Here is a 22244-nt window from a genome sequence, read left to right as displayed (position 1 = left end):
CATGCAGCCTGGTCCTCCCATGCACCGAAGACGCCAACGACCGCAGCGCTGACCCACACAAGTACAGCACTTACTCGTCTCGGGATCAAAATTGCGTGCGACCTTCCTCCTAGTCTCTCCGCCGTTCATGTACCCACGCAATACCCAGCATTGCTTTGCCCTCACATGACAGCAAGCGTGTGCGGAGTGCCGTGTAGCAAGTTTCAACGTCAATTCATAATCAGTCGCCTTTGCACTCCCTCGAGGACGGCAACACAGGCCTCATCTGCGGTCAGAATGATGAAAACTCACATCACCGCGTCAGAGATGCCAAAACAAGCTAAGTTGGTCAATGGGTCAATTGTTTGCGCAGCTATTTGCAAAGCTACCTACGGTCGCAGCAATGGCCGCAGCTCTCATGTTTGTTGTGGTGGTTGGTGTGGCTCCGTGCATGACACGAGGGCCGTCCTTAGGTCGGACGGCACCACAACACCACCTCAGCTTTTGGCAGCCGCTGTTATACACTCACTTTACTGCAGATGAGCCATGGATCTCTAGTCTTCAATTCGAGTAAAAACATGATGGCCGTACACTTCAATCTATCTCTGTACAAGCAATTGGTCCGGCAATGTGGACTTGTTGCCTCATCTGACAACGAGGCAGACTGGTTGGGATGATTGACGGAAACATGCTGCATCATGTTGCCACCGCATAGACTGCAGCAAAATGCTCACACCTGGAGTCTCCTCTTTACGGCTTCACCGGTAAGAAGGTCGGAATCATGGAGCCCTCTTCATAGGCCGCCAGAGGCAAGCATTCCATGCTGATTATGCGTGGAAAGGTAGGCGAGCCAACGCCGATGCATTCATCAAACCTATGACAGATGGTGACATGAATTTCAGGGATATAGCCTCCTCCTCGATCAACCACATACCGCTCGCCACGTCAGAGGATCTCCGATGGGGCAGGCTTTGGGCGGTTCTAGTGTCTGCCCAGGGAGTCCAGGTGATTGCTTCGACATGCGATGGCGGGCTAGGTTCCGCATAAACTTCACGCCATCCTGTTATCTGAGTGAGGTATGCCTGTCAGCGTGCAGGGCCTAGTTAGTCAACATTGGGCCGGCCACGGTAAACGCCAGCCGTTGAGTGGAGATAGAGATCAGCTGAATGGAGGGCCCAGTCTATGCAAGGCAATATGCATGCGGAGGTTGCTAGTGTTCCATGCAAGTGGCAATGATGGATTATCGGACGTAATGTCTAACATGTAGTACTGCAGCGAGTGGAGATAAGGTGACTGGCCGAGAGCAGCTTGGGTCCGTCGTGTAGAGGCCGGCAGTCGCGGACAGGCGACGAGGGGCGAATAATAGTCTTTAGTGGACGTGAGAGGCAAGAGAGCGCCATCGGTGAAGCTGAGTGATGCTACACAGATTGATTAGCTTGGTCACATACAACAGCTTGGGGGTGTTGGAATATTGAGCGTAACGAGCCGGCAAACGCCCGAAATTTCACGGGTGTGCTTCATGTTAGCAATCTCGAGGACGGACAAACACCCAATCGAGAGCACCGCTGCTACATGCGCTCCATATGTTGGCCAATGCATCTGGCAACGGCTGACCGTAGCTCGTAATGGAGAAGGGGTGTCCAGGGCTCTCAGGGTTTGTTGGCGTACTTTCCTCCTTTGGCGTCCGCTGTTGGTATCTCAGCGGACATCATTGGCCAATCGCTTGTTTCTCCCAGGAAAGAATATCTGGAGCGGACTGTGACTCGGCATGAACCACATAGCACGTGATCAGAACTCGGTTCAGAAATGCTCCATCTCCCATAGCATGAGAGGCCCGGAATGCTCGAAAACGACATACCACAACATCCCGGAGCGCCCGCTAAGGCAATTCGACAAGGAAGATGAGGGATTTTCACATCCGGAACTCAGGGTTACGTGGTTCGTGAAGCCACGACACGTTGATCCCCTAGCATATGTGATAACTCTCTGCAGCTGGAAACGCCGGCACGGCCTAGGGTTCCATTGCAGCCCGTCTCCGCATTGTTTTAGCGTCAGAATGAAAGGGATTTGTGAATCGTAGCGATGTCGTTGGACGGGACGAGGTGGGGTGCAACCACGTCGACGGAAGGATAGGCCATGGCAGCAATCTATGGTCTGACAACGAAACAGTCTCGGGTGCCAGGAGTGGCCCATGAGGTCGGCGAGAGGTATGCGTCCGTAAGGATAAATAGCGGTATGCTGCTGCTTCCAGTCTGGCTCTACACTCAGCTCAATAGCAACCTCCAGTCGTTGACGAGATCTTTTGAGCATCTTCCAACTCTTGTGACATCGAGTCCAACAACTGACCCACCTTCTACCCCTTAGACATTGATCATTGTTGTTCAAGGCTCTCTATCATCCAACCATCCAGTGTATGTGCTCTTGAGGCCGGAGGTCAAAGACCCCTGAGTCGACCGATTCCAGGTACGAGATCGCTGGTCCTATCAAGCAGGTCCAGTGTTTGAACAAGGAGTAATACGTACGTATTGGAGACCTGTAATCCAAGCTTGAGTACCAAGGCTAATGTATAACCGAACCCCAGACGACACAGCTCTTCTACTCTGAAACATGTGCTTCTACGACCAGCACCGTTTTGTCTGTGGCGATTGGAAGTGGGGCCATTTCCGCCAGCACTGCGCTAAAGAGTACCGAATTGGCGAGACGTGTGGCATGAAGCTCATCATGCAAACGGTTCCTACTGGCACATACTGCAAGCTCTGCGAGAAGATCAACACCAAGATGCGCCGCCGAGCCGCTGAGGTGGACCGTGTCGGCCGATGGCAGCGCGAGGCTCACAAATTCGCGGCCTCTATTGAGAAATCCATGGAGATGATTCGCGCATTGGACGGGGAAATCTGTGAGCTAACCAACGAGCGTAACCGCAGACTGCAAGCGATTCACTGAGCTCGGGGTGGACATGGCGCAGGCGTCTGGGAGTTTTCGTTTCATGTACAACGTCTTGGTATTTCCTTTCAAATTGAGCCCGTTCAACTTTCGTTTCGGGGGTCGACATGAGGCAGGAAGAGCTGCTATTGAAGGAAGAGGAGCGGCACATGGAAGACCGGGCGTTACCTCTTACAATCGCTTCTTTTCAGTCATTGAATATTCTTGGGATTGGATAGTTCAATCAATCTTTTTTCTCCTGGCTTTCATGATTGGCTACATGCTCAGTCGTTGTGAACGTAGCCGCTGTGCCATGAATTGGGGGCTGAACCCGTCCAATCCGCGAATGTCGCGTAGCCGCGAATAGAAGTGGAGAGGTGGTTGCGCACGGCCCAGGCAAAGGAACGGCGCTTCTTCCGATATCTGGGAGATGCGCAATAGAGTTTTGACGGGAGCGTTGTAGACATGCAGCAAGCCAAACGATAAAGTCGGGATAGGAAGAGTGGAGGAGCGGACGATGAGGATGTTGTTTTGTCGAGGGACAGCGGTGGGGTAATTTCGTAGCTCGGTCGGCACGTGATGGCGCTAAGGGTCGGGGCGGATAGCGTCATCGAATTAGGCCGAAGATATGCCGATCTTAACGCATTTACCATTATGTTACCAAGTAGCTCACCACCTCAACATCATTTTGCGTATCTCGAAAACTTTCCGCTGAGACCAGTCCGTAACCTTTCCACCGAGATGTTGGCTTTAAACCCCTTCGGTGGGTTGTATTCCACGAGACCAGGCGTAGCAGCTGACTCCCTCTCACTCTGTTATCCCTTGCTAGTGTGAGTCTTTGCGTACCGGATCAATGGAAGACGTGCGTCGAAGAGAGGGGTAACAGTATGAATGAGACAAAGTAAGAGAGGGTATGCTCGTGTGATCGATAGCCTCACGCTTGACGTGAGCTCAGTCCTGAGGATCCTCCTATGGTTTGCCGGTATCGCGACGTATTCTTCGTCCATGTGGCGCTCGATTATCCTTCAATCGTTCAACGGTATCGGTATGGGCAATGCTGATGAAGAGAGTTGAGGTCCTGAGAGTGCCATATTAGTCGGAAGAGCCAGGAAGAAAGGCAGAAAATGTCGACTTACGTGGCGAACGCTGAGTGGCCTGAAAGGCGATCGATCGCCCTTCACACGCTGTCCCTGAGTTATGCTCACCAGTACACTCGTAGGCGTCATAGCCAATTTTATACCACTAATATCCCCTCGAGTGCCGTCTAGTGCATCCGTGTGTACAAGAGAATGGGGTTTTGGCAGCGCGGAAGAGGGGTGCGAGAATGGTACGGGCCACCCCAGCTTAAGAGTATCTTGTGATCATAGCCCTAACACAGCGACTAGACTTAAGCGCCCGTGGTATAATACAGTATTTCGCTCGTGTACCGTAGCTTTTGGTTGGGTTCAGAGACGCAGCTGGGTGGATGCATAAGGCGATACCACGACAACATGGCCAATAAATCGACTCGACGTGTTGTCAATAGGCCCGCAAGACATGGTTCCTACATGGCCTACGACCGATCAACCATCTTTAGGCCGTAACATGGACGTATTGGGCTACAATCAGTATAGTTGTGCTTAGCCGGAACGCATGTAAAGCACAGGATGAACCAATCAGAGCCTGGAACAGCTCATTCAGATGAGCTGGGCAACCTGCTCAGTGGCATCCTCATTTCGCTCCATCTCAGATGCGGGCGACTATCCAAGTCGCATGTACCGGCGGTACGTACTCTTTGGCGCTCACCAATTCAGCTCGTTTCGTTGCGACTACGAGCATTGCGCATGACGACTTTACCCTTTCGGGTGGATCTTACCTTCCATAGCGCTCCCGCAAATTATATGCATGTCGGAACGGACGCACACTTAGTCCCGCACCAATCCGCGATATACAACGCACGCATTGTGTACGATCCGTTGAATGTCTACCTGGCCATCTCCATTATTGCCCCCAATCGTTGTTCAGCGCTGGCTGTTGCATGATGGAAACAGAAAGCGGGAGCCCATGCGTTCAGACTCCATGCAGTCTCGCTGTGACCAAAGAAACCCTCTGCTTATTTTCAAAGCCTCCTCAGCCTATGCAGACCTTGTAGGACATGCGATTGTGGTACAACGTTTGCCGAGCGTGCGACCAATCACAGCCCAGAACAGGCATTCTGCCTCAACTGCAAGCCGCCGACTTCGCCCAACAGGAACAACGATACTCACAACTCACAGGGGCGCTAAAATGCATTAATCTTCTCTAGAATTCCAGTCATGCTATCTGTAGCAAAAGTTGGTGCAGCATTCTGATGGCGTGGTAAGTATTTACGTACAACCAGCCTTCATGAACCAAGAGGTGCGCTTACCCTTACGCACACCGGCGGCTCGCCTCGCAACGTATGTCTAGGATAGCCCTTGTCAGTCAATGCAATGCTTGAACCCACACGTCTCTTTCAAGAGCAATGGTAGTGATTTGTGGGTATGCATCGAAGGATTCCACTAGGTGTCAAATAGCCGTGAGGCCAGCACGCCTGATTATGCGAGCAGCTAGGTAAACACCAAAAGGAATTCCAGTCATGTTCTTAGCCGTATGTAACTATGTCAACCGGAATCTCTGACATTCCGCGTTGTTGTATCAGGTTCTGTACACCCAATTTATCTGAGCCATCCAAAGGTCAAAGAAGTGAATTTAACCGAGTCAGAAGCCCAGTATGATTGGGAGGAATTAGGCTGTAGGCACTGACTCGGCGAACATCATGAGAGCTAACGGGTATGAAGTTTGAGGGACTGATGCTATCATCGTTCAACATTTGTGCAGTCAACAAGACCAAGATAGCGACGCGGACATAATCAGAGTGGAATTAGTGCCAGACAACTCACCTGTGGTGTATTCCAGACGTGGAATGTTGTTTGAAATTTCAAAAAATGTCAAATAGAATTAAGGGCAGTAGAAAATTCTCCAGATGACCAACCCACCTTACTACGAATGTTGGAATCTCAAAAGATGTGGTAGACGCCCAAGGTCACGTGATTGTACTCAAATGTGGCACAGGCATGTGGCTAGAAACTGCCAAGAGGCCGGACATGTTTGGTGCCGATCATCACAACTCCAAGGAACCAACCCTTGTCGCAACAAGTGATAGCAACATTCTTCTTACTGCACTGGATAACACGCTGTGTCGAGGGGATCACCATCTGCACGCTTCTAAGCTACTCACAAAGTAGATTTTTGGCCTCCGCTGTTGTGCCCTCCCAACGCCGCTTTACTCACTACGAAACACGCCCTTTACATTGCAATGGGTGTTTGCGCATCGTGCTTAGGAGGGCAGAGGACTTCGGATATAGATGTGAGTCGCTCTGTGTGCGCTTTTGTAATGAAAAACCAGCTGACATATCCCCTTGTAGCAGTCGGACGCTTCACATCTTCTCGGGGACCAATACCAACCCAACTATGGCACCGCCAGCAGCACTCACAATGTGCCTCAGCCCGACCCTGAGGAGCTTCGCCGCCAGCGAGAGAACCTGGAGCGTATCTGCGCCGAAACGAATGAGTAAGTCTCTTGTATTTATGGACTTTCTTGATCCCAGCTCTGATGTCATCCCCTATAGACAATTGATCCCTGTTTCACAACCGAGCGCACTCCCTGAGGTCTCGGAGCAGCCGTCCAAGAATAACGAGTATGCTCATCTTTTCAACGAGCGCTTCAAGTCCATCAGACACGGCCGTCCAGCGTCCGCCGGTGACAACGAAGACGACGAAACAACCTGGCTCGAGAACGCTGTAGGCAGCCAAGGAGAGGACGAGCTGGATCAAATTAAGCCAGCCAACGGAAAGCTGACGATACAATTCGGTCAACGATAGACACACGGAAATCCGTGACAAACGCCATAACGTATTCGCTCGAGCCCTCCTAGGCAGAGATGTGTTGCATCTTCAGATGTTTATTTTACTCCTTCTTGTATGACTACCCATTCCGGATACCCGTAATATCTCCTTTATCCTCAGTATTCTTTCTTTTCAATCAACATTGTCTCTGCCATTCGCATATTTTCTAGTGTTACCATAGGCAGGTTCAAGATACCTTTTTTCTGCATCTGTCAATATTCTATCATCTTTCTCACAATTCTCACCAGTCGAAGAATGGCATCTTGAATTGAAATATTATTTCCTCTGCTCGTCAAATCATACTGTTGAACGAGATTGGATTCTTTCCCCATAATTACCATCAACCCATAAGGCAAATGCCAGACTACTATACAAGATCTCTCCACCAACGGCTTCATATGGTCCCTCGTGGATAGTCCACAGCCGAAAGAAGCATGAACACCACAATTACCGCCAAACCTCATGACCAGTGCCCGACTACTATACAAGGACCCTCCACTATTCACTTTCCGGGATTCCGTGTGCATAGTCCACAGCTGAAAGAAGCAGGAATACAAAGCAAAAGCAATCCCAAGGGGGGAACATTGGTGATGGCGTCTTATACATGCTGTGGACGAAGACACCACCCCACATTATACCATAACATCAGCCGGACGGAGGTGGCGGCGAGGTCGCAGACAAAGTCGCCGCTTCATCCAACTCATGCAACGCGTGCTCCGCAACTCCATCCATCAAGACGCCCAGTTCGGTAGTGTACTTGTTGGGGATCCTGTCAAGACGCAGGTTCAAGCCCGGAAGTAGCAGACGCCGGGGTCCATATTCCTGTTTCTTAAATGTTTTCTTTCCCCATCCCATTGCTTCAATCAACATAATACGGAGCAGGGTTTTGCTGTCGTCTCCGCCAAGGTTGTTGGCCTCCTGGTGCCTCTTTGCTTCTTTCTCAACGAAGTCGCGGACAGTAGTGGCAGTCTTGTAGTCTGGAGCTTGCTACGCTATCGTCAGTATTCGACCCTGAAAAGAAGAACGGAAGATGGAATTTGGGTAGAGCTTCTTCAACTACTTACGTGTGGAGCAGGTACACTGGGCGTTGTATCGCCCGCAGCCAACTTATCAGCTTCCATCTTCTCTAACTTTTCGCGAACCTTCTTCTGGATGTTCTGGTAGATCTCGTCGGCTGTGGGTCGACGGCGGCCGCCTCGCTGCATGATGGCTGGGATGCGTCCGGCTGGGTTGTGTGTAACGGGCTCGCGGCGGGTTAGCAGCGGCTCGTCGTAGCCAACGACGCAGTTTTGATATAAGAGATCGTCGTAGGGGTAATCTTCGCGCGAGTAAGTGACTGGGACCCGGGGCCGCGCAGTCTCCAACTGTGGGGTTAGAGGCGCTGGGTACGCTATATTTGGGTTTGATCGCGAAGCAGCACGAGTGGTTGGCGGTGCCCTGGTGGCGGTTGCGAGAGCACTCTCGGCAAAGGAGAGGGTCTGGTGTCGTTTACTGGGAGTGGGATATGCGTGGTTGAGCTCGCCCTCACCCTCAGACGACTCTTCCGCCTCGCTGTCCTTAACGCAAGAGCGGCCGCGTGACCGCTTGCCTGCTGTCGGCTTGGGTACAAAGGAAGTGTGCTTGCCTTCCTTGACAGCACTGTCCGCACACTCCTTCGACTCATCCTCGTCGACCTCCTCGGAACTCTTGGCCTTGGCTGCACTACCTACTGGCTTCTTCCTCGACGCCCTCGCTCCAGCACCACTTGGAGTCGCAACTCCAGTCTCCTCGGGGGATGGCATGTTGCCATGGACAAGTCCCTTACCTTGACGCTGACGTTTCTCATAGCATGGCTGGCAGACCTGAAAGGTACAGCCGGGGCAACGCCGCATGGTATCCATGTTGCGTTTGTCGCACTCGGTACACTTGGCCGTGTGTACAGCTACTCTGGTGTATGATGGCTCGTCGACAGTGCAAGCGTTCGGAGCTGTACTTGCAGGCGTGTGAGGTGTTTGTGGTGGGGGAGGGCTGTGGGAGTGATTTGGTGTGTTTATATGGGGCGGGGTGTTTGCACGGAATGAGTCGCAGTGAATGTGTGTATTTTTTGGCGTGAGTGTGAGGTCTTGGTTGCCCGTGCCACGACTTCGGTCCGGTATGGTAGGAAGATCCATCTTTTCGTTTGTTTGACGCAGCTTGGGTGCTTGTGTGTTGTTTGTTAATGCTTCGCTTGGGTGCTGTAACTGTACAGAGAAGAGGTTAGATTTGGACGTTTGCACTTGCAAAAAGAAGAGGTGGCGGCGAGAAAAGGGGGCGACTGTGGTGGAGGAGGAGGAGGTGGTGGTGGTGGTGGGAAGAGGTAGGATAAGGTTGTGAGGAGTATTCAACAATGGGAGGGTCAGGGTGAAATGGTATTGTGCTAAGAGTAGGAATCCGCTCACATCCACTAATGTGATTGGTCCGTCTGGGAGGGCAATTCACTCTGGATGGGCTGGTTTTCGGGGTGTCTAAGCTACAACTCTACAAGATTGATGTATACACATTTATGTGCACAGTACGAGTTACAGAGAACAAGGGGCTAGAGCGGAATATATATATGTACAACACATGCCCGGTCAGGTACGTGAATGAAGTTTGAATGCCTTGGGAACAAACTCGTTTGTTCTTCTTTACCGTGAAGGGACTCTTTGGTGTGTTGATTGGCGGGTAAGACGTTTCATGCCGGTATGCCTCGTCACTGAAGTCACGAGTTCACGATATCGCCCTTGACTCGATGGAAATGACACATGTGCGTTGTCTTCAAGTCTACGCTCGCAATGTTCAAACGCAGGAAGCGGTGAAGGATATCTAGTGCTGTTGAACAAGACACGAATTGGGAAACACATCCAGCCCCCCTATTAGCGTAAGACGGGTGTGACACTGGCACGGATGGACGGTCATTTTAAGCATTGAAACGGGCCCCATGCTCTGCCGTGCGAACAGGCGGGGCGTGTGGGCCGATCTCGGGACCCGTGTCTATTTTGCAAGATGCCCGCCATGATGAACTAGGTGTCGTCTTTTGGACTGCCAATGTTTGGTCGTGCCCAGAACAAGGGCAAAGCTTGAATTTCTAGGTACCTTGGCAAAAGGAAGGCTCTTCCCTGACAGCAGTGAGAAGGCATGGCAACCAGGGGATATCGACAAAATGGGACTGGGGCTCGCATAGGAAAAAAAGGTGTCGTGCTATATTGTGTTCATAGCGAACGAGGTTATATCCGGGGCTGAGGAAGAGAAGCAGACTTGGCCATGATATCGTGGAAAGAAAAGAAATGTGAAATAGCTGCATGTTGGTTTGGAGGGGAGGGTATCTCACGCCGAGCATGACATGCACGTCAGCCTGTGGGTGACAGTACCAGGTGTGTAGTCGAACTAACCCTTGCCTATCGCGTCACCGACGTGGTTTGCGGCACGGCTAACCGCATTCGTGCTAACCACCATGTTCCAGCCCTACACTCGCAGCCCACGATATGTACTCATAAAGACTAAAGCGCGCGTTGCAATTTCGTTGGCTTCCTTTGGCGCCCTTTACTTCAGCGCTGATGGAGCCTAAGAGGCGTCGTTGGTATTGCGCTCCTTGTGCCGTCAGACTTCTGCCTGGAGCTGCCCCGCTGAAAGCGCATAGTAAGTATTTAGACTCCCCACCTCTTCGCCATCGCGTATACACGCTTCTTATCGGTCATCGTTTTGAGCAAATGGACCTTCGGCAGGGATAATTTTAGCTGCCCGACAACGCACGGGAGCCCCGAGGTGCAACATGGTTGACTGCTGCGTATAGCGTACAGGCGCGTATAGGCTTAGGCAGCGGTGTGCAGCAGGGGTGCAAGACATGACCGCGCCCTTACTTACTAGCCACACCCACTCATCTGCCAGCAACCAGCGTTGCTGCATTTTGACTGGAGAAAGCCTACTGCGTAGTATGTGGGAGCTACGCAGAACCCACCCGCTATGTATCACCCTGTCCTGGCCATCAAACGCCGGTGCAATGAATGGTGCAAGCAAGGGCATGGCCTGTCGCTATACAAGAACTCACAGCCCTGCCCTCACTGCGCATCTCTTTGCGAAACATCAACACGCCTTCGGGCCATCATCAATCCGAGCGCAGATACTCTGCATCTATACGCCATACTCCTAATCTAATACACTCCCCGTTTCCTTGGCTGCATACGTCGGCTGTCATCAAGCGGATGACGGTCTTGTGGCGGTGCTGCAGATCGTACAGCCCCCAAATTCTTGGAACAGGGGTTTTCGACTCTCTTCGCTGACGCCGAATTCCTAGGATTCTAGGCTCTGTACTCTCAGCGGCCTCTTTCAAGCCACTTGTGGACCGGGGGTGTTTGGCGATATCGCGTCTACTTTAAAAGGGTTGCGGACAAGAATAAAAGGTCGCCTGTTCAGCCTCCCCAAACACTGGCGTGGTTTGCCTCCCAACCACAATCGTCTCAGGCCAGCTCTGGCACAAGTGGGATTCCTGAACCTTCAACATACCCACCACTTCGACCCTCATCATGGATCAAGACGAATCGCTACCTCCGTTCTACTCGGCCACAGTGCTGCTGAGTTACATGCACGCTCCTGCAGTTGGCTTCTATTACCTAGGAGCGTGCATGTTCGGTCTTTGCATCTTACAGAAAACACGAATGGTGCCACAGAAAAGACGGATAAGCATACTGGCTTTCATGGTCACAATACTCCTGGCATACATTACAGAAGTCCTCTACTACCTCAGCCGGTCGATAGCCGATTCCGAATACACAGCTCCGCAATTCTTCGCCATACGGTGCTTGGGCTCCATACTTGTCTGGAGTCCTCTGTCTTACATGTTGTGGGCAAGCAAATCACTGCGCTGGCATGCGTACTTTGGAGCATTTGTTGTGCAGTTTGCATTCGAGGCGACGACTTGCCTGATCACAATTTCCACCGTGCCGGAACCATTCTCAGAAAAGTACCCGCCTTTGATCATTAGCTGCGTGAGGTTTTTCGTCTCACTGCTCCTACTGGTCGATGCGTTTGTCGTTCTCGTCACCAAACAGACCGAAGTTAGCACAGACGAAGAGCGCCAATCGCTCCTGAACAAATCAACGGATAGTTTGTTAGGCCCAGGCTCTCACATGGACTACGGCGCCATCCCATTCGGCAGTGATTTTGGCGATGACGAGGACGGTCCGCCAGAGGAAGACGACAAAGATTTGAAAGCACAACAAGCGAAACGGCTCGAAGAAGAGGGTGGCTGGCTCGGCTACTTGAAAGGCTTCGCTGTCTTCCTGCCATATCTGTTTCCAAAAGACGACTGGAAGGTCATGGCTTGCCTCGGCATCCGACTGGTGCACATGTTGCAGGAGCGTGCCCTCAACTTGCTTACGCCTCGACAACTTGGTATCATTACTACCGAACTACAGAAAGCGTACGAGACAAAGAGCGGCGTCATGCCATGGAAAGACATTGGCCTCTGGGTCCTGTATTCCTGGATCAACAGTTATGCCGGACTCGGAGTCATCGATGGCATGGCAAATCTCGTTATTTCGAATTCTGCTTATCGCCGTATCACCTTGCTAGCTTACGAACACGTCCTGGGTCTCTCCATGGACTTTCATACCTCAAAAGACTCGGGTGAGGTCTTGAAGGCTGTTGAGCAGGCGTCTTCACTCAATACACTCATTGAAATGGTGCTGTTTGACGTTGCGCCAATCTTGTTGGATCTCTTCGTCGCGATGTACTACGTCACCCACCTGTTCGACGCATACATGGCATTTATCGTTCTGTTCATGGGCGCAGCATACATTGCGATTGGATTCTACTTTACTACACTGTCGCAACCCAAGAGACGAGATTACGTGGAGAAGCAACGAAGCGAAAGCTCCACAGTCAACGAGACGATCCACAACTGGCAAACAGTCGCTTATTTCAACCGCTTCGCGTATGAGTACAAGCGTTATGCCGAAAACATCATCAACACCATATCGGCGCAATACCAATACTACTTCAGATCCATGGGCGGACATGCTGCGCAAGATCTTCTAACAACCCTTGGTTTCGCCGGTGCCTGTGTTTTCGGCATGACTCAAATCGTTACCGGACGAAAGCCAGTTGGTAACTTGGTCACACTGATCATGTACTGGCATACGATGACTTCGCCACTTTACGTTCTGTCTTATAGCTTCCGGCAAATCACCAGCTCTCTGATTGATGCCGAACGCCTGCTCCAGCTGCTCAACACCAAGCCCACAGTAGCAGACCAGGAAGGTGCCAAGGACATTGTTGTGGAGAAAGGAGAAGTAGAGTTCAAGGGTGTCCATTTTCACTACGACGAGCGTAAACCTATCATCAAGGACGTAAATCTCAAGGCTTCGGGTGGCCAGACCATTGCCTTTGTGGGTGAGACGGGTGGCGGAAAGTCAACCATGCTCAAACTCCTCTTCCGCTTCTACGATGTGACAAGCGGTTCGATAATGATTGACGGCCAAGACCTGCGCTCAGTGACACAAGCTAGTCTACGGGATGCCATGGGCGTCGTACCTCAAGATCCTGTGTTGTTCAATCAAAGCATACGACAAAACATCCGCTACGCCAAACTCGATGCCACCGACGCCGAAATCGAAGATGCATGCCGCGCTGCCGCCATTCACGACGACATTGTCGGCTTCCCAGATGGCTACAACTCCAAAGTGGGTGAGCGCGGGGTACGGTTGTCAGGCGGCCAACTCCAACGCATAGCCATTGCCCGCGTGCTCCTGCAGAACCCTAAAATCGTACTGCTGGACGAAGCAACGTCAGCAATTGACTCGTCCATCGAAGCATTGATCCAGCAGGCCTTCCGCAAACTAAGCCAAGGTCGCACCACGTTTGTAATCGCACACAGACTTAGCACGATTGCAGATGCCGACCAGATCTTGGTGGTGGAGAAGGGCGAAATCATCGAACGAGGCACACATCAGGGGCTGCTGAAGAACGAAGAAGGAAAGTACGCGGAGCTGTGGAGGAAGCAGACGGCGGGGCATTTGTCAAAGGAGTCAGAAGCCAAGGATGTGAAGGAGGGTGAGCACCAGGAGGGAGGCGTGGTCATTAGCGATACCACGATTCAGGGAGAGGACCAGGCAACCACTTCTGCAACGAAGAGTGACAACGCCGGTGAAGATACCAGCGTACGACGGAAATAAGGATTAGTAGAGAGGGACAGGTGATACCATATTGTTTGTAGAAGCGTATTAGAAATCCGGCTTCATCCACGAAGCTTGTAAGATAACGAAATAGAGAAAGATCATGAACGTCTCTTTTTTTGCTTTTTTGCATCACGTAGCCCCATGTTCTTCGGCATCAACCGCGCCCACATATGTTCAACTCAAGAAGAAAAAGCAAAGAGGCCTGCAAGACCCCAACCTCCTACTAACGTACTACTATTGTTCTTTTTTTTTTCGTCCGCGGAACACAACACATACACACCATCTTTTCTGTTGCCTAGAATTCAGGCAATCCATCCCCAACCACCCACAACATCCGTCTTACCCGCTACTAAATACTAACGCTTGAGTCGGGACAACAATCAACGCAAGGAGCGCCCCTCACCAAGCCTCTCTCCCACCTCAGTCGGGACGACTATGCTCCGGCGAGCTCAGCGCACGGACCAGCGCCATCAGCAACGTGGGCGCTGAAACGAGCATTGTGTGAACTTTGATCTATTTTGTGGCGTAGACGTGCTTATGTATGTGCATGGCTATACAAGGAACCGCTTTCTCCTTCCTCTTCCTTTTCCTTCTCTTACTTGTATCTCGAGTATACATATATTTCTTGTTCGCTGAAGAGGGGCTCTTTTTTGTTTTGGGCAGAGTTGCGGCTGATGCGAAGTGTCGGATACGTCACGAAACGAAATCGAACCGCTACTTGATAAGCCCCCGACTCCCCGACCCCCGATAGCTCCCCCCCCGCGCGCCTTCGCACTAGTGCTAGGAACGGTAAAGTAGACGGGTTGACGTTTGGGTTGCTGCTGCCTTGAACGGGCCAGATCGACGACTTTTGGAACTACTACAGAGGGTTTTTTTTTATCGAGTCCAGACTTTTCTCTGTCTCCTTGCTATTGCTGTTAACGACTGCCCAATCCACGTTCTTGTTGTTGTTGTTCTAGACGACGGGTTTATTATGGCGGTGCCGAAACGTGTGCTATTGCTTACTTCGGCGGCGTATGCGGGTTTTCGGGCGCGGTACGGCGTCGGATTCACGCCGTTTGCAGCGCAGAGTTATGTCAAGAATACGCTTGGGGTCTACATGGTTTTGTTCTTTGCGCAGCTTTTCTGGGGGGTGTTTGTGTATCCGTTGTTTTTGACGCCGTTGAGGAAGTTGCCGACGCCTGAGGTAAGTACCTTTTTTTTTCTTTTTCTTTTTTGAATTGCTCCTCTCTAGTTGATTGGGGCGGCGGAGAATATATATGGAATATGGCATGCTGATACAATTGGATGTGATAGGACGGGCACTTTCTGCTTGGACACTATGCTAGAATCTTCAAGGAGCCGTCGGGTGAGCCGCAAAGAGATTGGATTGACAGTGTGCCGAATGATGGTGTCATCTACTATCGGTTCTTGTTCAATGACCCCAGGGTTTTGATTACGACTCCAAAGGCGCTGGGTGAGGTCTTGGCGCAAAGAAGTTATGATTTTATTAAGCCTACGAGGGTGAGGATTGGGTTGGGCAGGGTGCTTGGTGTTGGGGTTTTGCTCGCAGAGGGTGATGAGCACAAGGTATGTACTTTCCAGTGGACATCTGAGTGGCAGGCATGATGCTTGAGCGATTCCAGAACTAATCCTGAACCCATATAGCGCCAAAGGAAACTCCTCATGCCTGCATTCAACTTCCGCCACGTCAAGGACCTGTACCCGATTTTCTGGGGCAAATCCCAAGAGATGGTAAACCAGATTTCCGAGACAATCAAGAACGATCCCAGCGGGTCTTCAGTCGTTGAAATCGGATCCTGGGGTTCCCGTGCCACACTCGACATCATCGGCGTGGCTGGTTGTGGAAAGGACTTCGATGCCCTTGTAAATCCTGAAAACGAACTCTACGAGACATACCGGCAAATCTTCGCTAGCGGCCGCGGCGCGCAGCTTGTTCAGATCATCCTCGGCATGATTCCGTACAAGATCGCCATCAACTTACCACTCAAGCGAAACGACGAGATTGGAAACGCGGTCCGCACTATCAAAAGCGTAGCCAGAGATCTTATCCGCTCCAAGCGTGCCAAGTTAGAAAGCGGCGAAGCAAAGGGTCTGGATATTCTCAGTGTAGCTATGGAGTCCGGCGGCTTCAGTGACGAAGATCTGGTAAACCAACTCATGACGTTCCTCGCCGCAGGCCACGAAACCACCGCCTCAGCACTATCCTGGGCCGTCTACGTCCTCTGCAAATACCCCGATGTGCAGAAACGACTACGAAGCGAAATACATGAACAAATACCCTCGGCACTGGAAGACGGCGGCCAAGTCTCGTCGACTGAGATCGATCATCTACCGTATCTGAACGCCGTGCTACAAGAAACTATGCGTGTCTTCCCATCCGTTCCACTTACCCTGCGCGAAGCAGAACGCGATACAACGATTCAAGGGCACTTTGTTCCCGCCGGCACCACCATCGTCATTTGCCCCTGGGCCGTCAACACATCCACCCAGCTCTGGGGCCCAGACGCCCGCGAATTCAATCCTGAGCGCTGGATGCAGCCTGGTACCGCCAACACGGGTGGCGCAGAGAGCAACTACGCCATTACCACTTTCTTGCATGGACCCAGAAGTTGCATTGGTAAAGATTTTGCCAAGGCAGAATTCGCATGCTTGGTTGCCGCTTTGGTGGGTAGGTTTGAGTTTGAGTTTGAGGACCCGGATTATAAGCTGGATATTCAGGGCGGAATTACGTCGAAGCCCAAGGGTGGGCTGAGGATTAGGTTGAGGGATGTTAGGGCGTGAAGGGTTTAATGGGGAGGTGTGGGGGAGGAAGGGGAGAATGTTTTTCATGGGGCGGATATCTTTTACAGTTTTGTGGGGGAATGTGTCTGAGGAGTGGGTATAATGTTTACGTCTACTAGATGAATTACATACGTTTTGTTTGACCTTGGTTTTCTAGAAGTGGATGTTTTCAACTGGATCGAGAATTAAGCATCGAAATGACTGCCGAAGCAGCACTCAAATTTCCGGGAAAGGACCCCCTTGCTTTCACAACATACACTTATCTAGGTAATAAGTTTCCGGTTCTGACGCAGCTCAGAGATTTGATCTTGCAGGGAACCCGAGCCATTGAGCCATGTGCCTGTCCAACGCCTCAATTCCTGCACGTGATATCACCGAAGGCACCGAGCCACTCGTAACTTGCTGGGTTATACCTGTATCTTTGCAGTCTTGCAACTTGTTCTACGAGCACTTTACTGTCGTTGCTAAGTTTGAATTCGCTTTTAGCATAACGTATGTGGCAAGCGAGCGGCGTACGCTGACCCCGCCAACAGTAGCCATTTAGCGTTCACCACAACGCTCGTGTAACATCGAAACTTGGCGTGGGGCAGCATGGAGGGTGTGATTACCCGGGCAAGGTGCATGGTTGCTGCAGGTGCTACAAAAAGATAAAGCGTTGATGGCTCCCCATCGACTCCTCCTAAGCATCTATCTCCTACGATCACTACCATACCTCATCAATCCCTATAACTCCATCGTGAAATGGGTTTTCTGTCCCTTTTACTCTATCTTATATTTAAATCCCCACTTTCCTCTATGGCCATGCAACAAAACCATGTGGATGCCGCACCCAACGACTGTGCCATGTGCCTATCAAAGGGCGAATTCCGCTGCACCAAGTGCCAGAGCATCAGCTACTGTTCCGAAGAATGTCAAAAAGCCGATTCACAATGCCACCAACTCCTCTGCACTAAGTTCACCCAGCAAGGCGCCCGACCCTCCCCACAACATCGCCTCGGCCTCGAATTCCCAGACTCCGGCGCCGGTCCACGTTTTGTTTGGGTGCAATGTGAAATGCGTTATGAAGACAATACTCTGTACCAATTTCGAAATATAAAACCTTACTTTGACCACGCATCGGGATACACGTATCCAAGGCAGCGCATCATACGACGGAACTTGAGGCTCGATCGTCCCCTACGCGACGCTATTGAGCTTACAAGTCGAGATGGGTTTCTAGTAGATGGGTCGGTACATAACCCAGCTGTGTACTTGGCTGCATCGTTTGGAGGCCTAGGAGAAGTACCAGGGGATTGGAGAGGGCCTGTTGTTGTGATGAGAGCAAAAGGTTGTGGTGTTGATCCAAATCCTTATTTGGACATCACCATGGATGACTTCCGATGCGTTATGGATTACTTTTGCAATTTTGATGATTGACCGTATGAGGGCGACGCTGACTAGTGTCGCGAGGCGGAAGAATGTTATAGGGAATGTTGATCTTAGAATGGGAGTAAGATAGCTTGGAATGCGATAACTTGGGTTTCCGTGCAGTGTGTAAACCGGAAGCCCATTGTGCAAGCGAGTGTAAGTAGCGTCAGTACCAAAGCAAAGTCATCAAAAACTCAGATCTAATTTTTTTTTCCTAAACAATCTATAACAACATGAAGCGAGCGTGTCAGGCGTATCAAGCCCTTGAATCAAAACAAGCCATTAAAGAGCGTCCTTCCCATCCCTCGCTCCCTCAATTCCCCCAAACAAACAAAAAAGAACAAGAGGAAAACTACATCCCTCATCTGAGTCCCTCATCCCTACCACATTTCTCTAAGCGCAGTAATCAGGCTTTCCAGCTCCGCCATCAACACACCTCCCACAGGGAACGCGTCCATTAATCCACACCAGAGCGTCGCCCGCACTACCGCACTTGAACAGCGACTTGTCGATCTGGTCCATGGCCGGGTACTGGCCATCGTTCCAGGTGCTGCGGAGGCACTTGCTTTGAATTTCGTTGTTTGTCCAGCCTGTTGGAAGGGGGAGATGTTAGTTCGGACGGGTTAAAGGGGGAGGGGGGTAGATGTACCGCGGGCGGACTTGAGCGTGCTGCCGCAGTAGAGTTGGTGGGTGTCGCACTTTGAGGCGGAGGCGGTAAGGGCCAGGGCGGCGAAGGCGAGGAGGGGCTTGATGGAGAGCATGATGCTTGATGGATTGGTGTTTGGACAGTGAGGTTGGTGAATTTGAAGTTGTTGGAAGTGGATGATGAGATGATTGAGCTGATGATGGTTTAGATTTTTGAGATGTCACTGCTGGTTTTATATTTTCTCTTTCTCTATCTCTTGCTCGATTTCTTGAGTACGTTCATCTTCGCAGCTAAGATCATCGATACTGTGTGATGCTGGTGTTGCTACGAGATCCACAGTGTGTTCAGCTGCGGGTAATACATCGCCGCTGGCGGAAGAGTTGCGGTCTCAGAAATGTAGTTCTTTTGGGAGGTTGAAATTGAAAGAGTGGGTCGATGGTTATTGGAGTTACATTGCGCGTAAGAAGGATTTAGCAGTTGGGCGGTCACTGTACCAGCTGAAGTACCTAAGCGAGCGTTGCGGTAAGGAAACACCTGAGCGGTTATTTTGGCCGGCTGAGACAAGCTTTCTCGTTCCCCACACTTCGTTTTTACCAGGTTACAGCTCTTGTTTATCTTTGCTAAATTAATGCGAATTTCTTACATCACACCACTTTTGTATTGCAAAAATTCCCAATCGGTCTGGGGAGGTGAGCTGCACTGCCTCTAACTGCCCTGATATAGAGTGTCGTCTCTTGAATGTATTTCCTATATTATTTTAGTGCCTTGGGCATGTACCATACATATTGATTACTCCTGCCGGTCTTTTCACAAGAAGCAGTTCTTCTAATAGACTCGCATTTGAATTTTTTTTCTTATTGCTCTTTGAATATCCTGAAAGGGGTTCCGAATTTTACAAACTCGACAAAAACCACATCTTCGATGTGATACTCGCAGAGAGAATATATGTCTCTTTGAGATATTTCAAAGTTGAAGGTGAAGTATCACATTCTCCTTTATACACATGAAGCATATCCATCACTGCACCAGTGTCCACGATCATCAAGATCTCTCCCTAGACAATTCTCCGCATACCCTCTTCACTCACAGTTCATCCTTACCACCGTTCCACCCATCCCCCACACCCCTCATCCACTGCACACCCACCAATTTCAACCCCTTCTTCGCCACCAACTCCTCAGCCCTAAAACTCCTTCGCTCCACAAACTCCTCTCCTCCAATCTCCGCCCTTTCCAGAGTCTCACCCTCTTTCTCCTCAAAAAGCAGAAACAGATAACGATGCGGGCCACTCTCGTCCTTGGGTCCAGGCGCAAGATATTGCGTCAACGTCTTCCCTTTCGAGGTAATATCCTCGGTCGGGGAAACAGTCGAAGGAATAGAAGTAATGACCCAATGGCGCCAATAAGCGAATTTCGGGTCGTCAGGCGTGGGCGCATCTGGATCAATCATCATGAAAGCATATGTTGATGCTGAGGATGAGGAGTTTGGTGTTGAAGAGATGGAAATGACGGGTTGTTCCGCGATCTGGCTGACGCGCGCGAGACTTCCCCTTTCGGGGGCAAGACCTGATGGGAATTTGACGGATAGATCGATGGTGGGGGTGAAGGAGTCTGGGATCACGGATGAAGGGAGGAGGTTTGCGCTCTTGAGCGCGTCGACGAAGGAAGTGGCGGCCATGATGATAACTTTTGATTCAAACACTTGTTGAACTGAAATTGGAATTTCTACTAAGGAGAAATGGATGACTTGTATTTATGAATTTTGCGTGGTGGTAAAAGGGATTTTGATGCGTGATTGAGGTGGGAGCGTGTGATTGGTGGATAAACCTCAACTTTGCTTGGTATTCTGCTGAGTTGTCCACTTCTGCTTGGCGTTCACTTAGAAGGGCAAAGTTTCGGTATAAGATGAGTAACAGCGAGGTGGGGGTTAAGAGAATACGTATCCTTACAAATTCTGGGCTTTCAAATATTACGTTGTGAAGAGACATGAGATGACTATGCAGCCGTCTTCATCAAGAATACTAGGACTTGAGCAAACTTTGGACAAGGGCCAGCGCAAGAAACGATGTCCTGGGCGGTAGATGTGATGTCGTACTATTCTTAATTGACGTTTATCACAGCTACATGCGACGTTGGATCTATTCGATATTGCGAAGTGCCAGCCTCGAGCTGTCATTTTCGGACAACTTCACTCGGATAACTCGACAACCTACCGGAGATTCGTGTCCTTTTAAATATCTCTCATTAAACGCGAAGACTACGACACTTGTTCTCATGATGCTGAGAATCAAATGAAAGAGAAGAGCTGCAGGGAAGTGGTTGACTCCAAGCTACTATCACGAAATGTACAAGGGTCAACATCGTGTCGATGAGCTGGCGAAAAGCAAGTACCAAGACTATATCTACTAGCCAGTTCTATCCAGGGTCATTAAAACATGGAGGTCGCATGCATAACGTGATGGAGGAAGGTTTAGGAATGCCCGTCAGCTTTGCTATACGCGGAAACTGTTTTAATCCGCTCGTCGTATAGGACATATCGTATATGCACTCCGTGTTCGCTATCCACAAAATCACGTACAAACATCATACTACTCTATTAGCATCAGCATCATCACTTACTCAGATCAACAGAGTACATCACACTGCCCTAGATTTAGCCTTACATGTCATCCGACCAGCCACATCGTTTTCGTAGAGTCGCTCGAATAGGACCATGAAACAAGTCGCTGGGCCAATATATTGTCAATCCAGCAAGGCAGTCACTCGTAAGCAGAAACACGCAATCATTCCATCCATTCTCATCCTACCCTCACCCTCCTCGTAGGTCTACCACCCTCCTCGCCCCCCCGTCTCACTCCCCAACATCCACAGCCCCCTGAGCTGAGACCCGCCATCTTCCAGCCACTCAACAAACTCTTGGACAACCAACCTCAGGCTACTCATGACGCGTATCTGAGACGGAGCTGTAGGATGTCGTTATCCCCGTCTGGCAGAAAATCTCGTCGTAATTGGGCGGCATCCAAGTATCCCCAGGCCACAAGAGTGGTGCGCATAACGAGCGGATACTATTTCAAGACCAGGGCGAATCGGGTTTGGGGGCCAGATATACGGCTGGCGCCCACAACATCAGACGGGCATCCTATATTCTCGTTCCTGTATCAGGCCTCCCCCCTCCTCTACCCAGGGGTATGTGTGCACATGACGTCTGATTACCAAGATACCCGTTACACCTCCTAAACGAGCGGATATATCGCATGAAAAAATGATCAAGCCACACGGTAATCAAGTAAAGTGGAGGCTTAGCCCCTCCCCCGATGCTGCGCCTCAAACCCACCACACACACACAGCAATCAAGCACAAGCACAAGCACAACACACTGCTGCACGCAACACATACACCCCCCCCCTCCCTATCATAACGGCCCAATCG

At 50.7% G+C, this 22244-nt stretch overlaps 11 protein-coding genes across 11 annotated transcripts; 7 read left to right on the top strand and 4 right to left on the bottom strand.

Annotated features, from left to right (window-relative positions):
- Window positions 1–2586: 2586 nt before the first annotated feature.
- COCVIDRAFT_28071 (hypothetical protein) lies at window positions 2587–2922 on the top strand (the record flags this gene model as incomplete). Its single annotated transcript, XM_014699411.1, has 1 exon — window positions 2587–2922. The coding sequence occupies one exon, from the start codon at window positions 2587–2589 to the stop codon at window positions 2920–2922; it is 336 nt and encodes a 111-aa protein (XP_014554897.1).
- Window positions 2923–4245: 1323 nt separating this feature from the next.
- On the bottom strand, window positions 4246–4625 carry COCVIDRAFT_39233 (hypothetical protein; the record flags this gene model as incomplete). Its single annotated transcript, XM_014699410.1, has 2 exons — window positions 4246–4407; window positions 4596–4625. 2 exons carry the CDS (start codon window positions 4623–4625, stop codon window positions 4246–4248), a joined length of 192 nt encoding a protein of 63 aa, XP_014554896.1.
- Window positions 4626–5891: 1266 nt separating this feature from the next.
- Window positions 5892–6146, top strand: COCVIDRAFT_103657 (hypothetical protein; the record flags this gene model as incomplete). The annotated part of the gene is made up of 1 exon (XM_014699409.1): window positions 5892–6146. A coding segment is annotated over one exon (255 nt), but the record flags the coding sequence as incomplete, so codon positions are not given.
- A 71-nt stretch (window positions 6147–6217) lies between these two features.
- On the top strand, window positions 6218–6783 carry COCVIDRAFT_103683 (hypothetical protein; the record flags this gene model as incomplete). Its single annotated transcript, XM_014699408.1, has 3 exons — window positions 6218–6268; window positions 6327–6472; window positions 6531–6783. 3 exons carry the CDS (start codon window positions 6218–6220, stop codon window positions 6781–6783), a joined length of 450 nt encoding a protein of 149 aa, XP_014554894.1.
- Window positions 6784–7452: 669 nt separating this feature from the next.
- Window positions 7453–8957, bottom strand: COCVIDRAFT_39231 (hypothetical protein; the record flags this gene model as incomplete). The annotated part of the gene is made up of 2 exons (XM_014699407.1): window positions 7453–7790; window positions 7868–8957. The coding sequence occupies 2 exons, from the start codon at window positions 8955–8957 to the stop codon at window positions 7453–7455; spliced, it is 1428 nt and encodes a 475-aa protein (XP_014554893.1).
- Window positions 8958–11327: 2370 nt separating this feature from the next.
- Window positions 11328–13976, top strand: COCVIDRAFT_103820 (hypothetical protein; the record flags this gene model as incomplete). The annotated part of the gene is made up of 1 exon (XM_014699406.1): window positions 11328–13976. One exon carries the CDS (start codon window positions 11328–11330, stop codon window positions 13974–13976), a length of 2649 nt encoding a protein of 882 aa, XP_014554892.1.
- A 976-nt stretch (window positions 13977–14952) lies between these two features.
- COCVIDRAFT_39229 (hypothetical protein) lies at window positions 14953–16763 on the top strand (the record flags this gene model as incomplete). Its single annotated transcript, XM_014699405.1, has 3 exons — window positions 14953–15165; window positions 15276–15548; window positions 15627–16763. The coding sequence occupies 3 exons, from the start codon at window positions 14953–14955 to the stop codon at window positions 16761–16763; spliced, it is 1623 nt and encodes a 540-aa protein (XP_014554891.1).
- An 843-nt stretch (window positions 16764–17606) lies between these two features.
- COCVIDRAFT_39228 (hypothetical protein) lies at window positions 17607–18179 on the top strand (the record flags this gene model as incomplete). Its single annotated transcript, XM_014699404.1, has 1 exon — window positions 17607–18179. One exon carries the CDS (start codon window positions 17607–17609, stop codon window positions 18177–18179), a length of 573 nt encoding a protein of 190 aa, XP_014554890.1.
- A 384-nt stretch (window positions 18180–18563) lies between these two features.
- COCVIDRAFT_103754 (hypothetical protein) lies at window positions 18564–18931 on the bottom strand (the record flags this gene model as incomplete). Its single annotated transcript, XM_014699403.1, has 2 exons — window positions 18564–18760; window positions 18820–18931. The coding sequence occupies 2 exons, from the start codon at window positions 18929–18931 to the stop codon at window positions 18564–18566; spliced, it is 309 nt and encodes a 102-aa protein (XP_014554889.1).
- A 968-nt stretch (window positions 18932–19899) lies between these two features.
- Window positions 19900–20493, bottom strand: COCVIDRAFT_17422 (hypothetical protein; the record flags this gene model as incomplete). The annotated part of the gene is made up of 1 exon (XM_014699390.1): window positions 19900–20493. The coding sequence occupies one exon, from the start codon at window positions 20491–20493 to the stop codon at window positions 19900–19902; it is 594 nt and encodes a 197-aa protein (XP_014554876.1).
- A 1292-nt stretch (window positions 20494–21785) lies between these two features.
- Window positions 21786–22052, top strand: COCVIDRAFT_103813 (hypothetical protein; the record flags this gene model as incomplete). The annotated part of the gene is made up of 1 exon (XM_014699402.1): window positions 21786–22052. The coding sequence occupies one exon, from the start codon at window positions 21786–21788 to the stop codon at window positions 22050–22052; it is 267 nt and encodes an 88-aa protein (XP_014554888.1).
- Window positions 22053–22244: the final 192 nt, after the last annotated feature.

The sequence above is a fragment of the Bipolaris victoriae genome, assembly GCF_000527765.1.
Source record: "Bipolaris victoriae FI3 unplaced genomic scaffold scaffold_62, whole genome shotgun sequence".
Taxonomy (NCBI): domain Eukaryota; kingdom Fungi; phylum Ascomycota; class Dothideomycetes; order Pleosporales; family Pleosporaceae; genus Bipolaris; species Bipolaris victoriae.
Note: the sequence above shows the minus strand (reverse complement) of the source record. Positions and strands in the feature narration are given on the sequence as shown.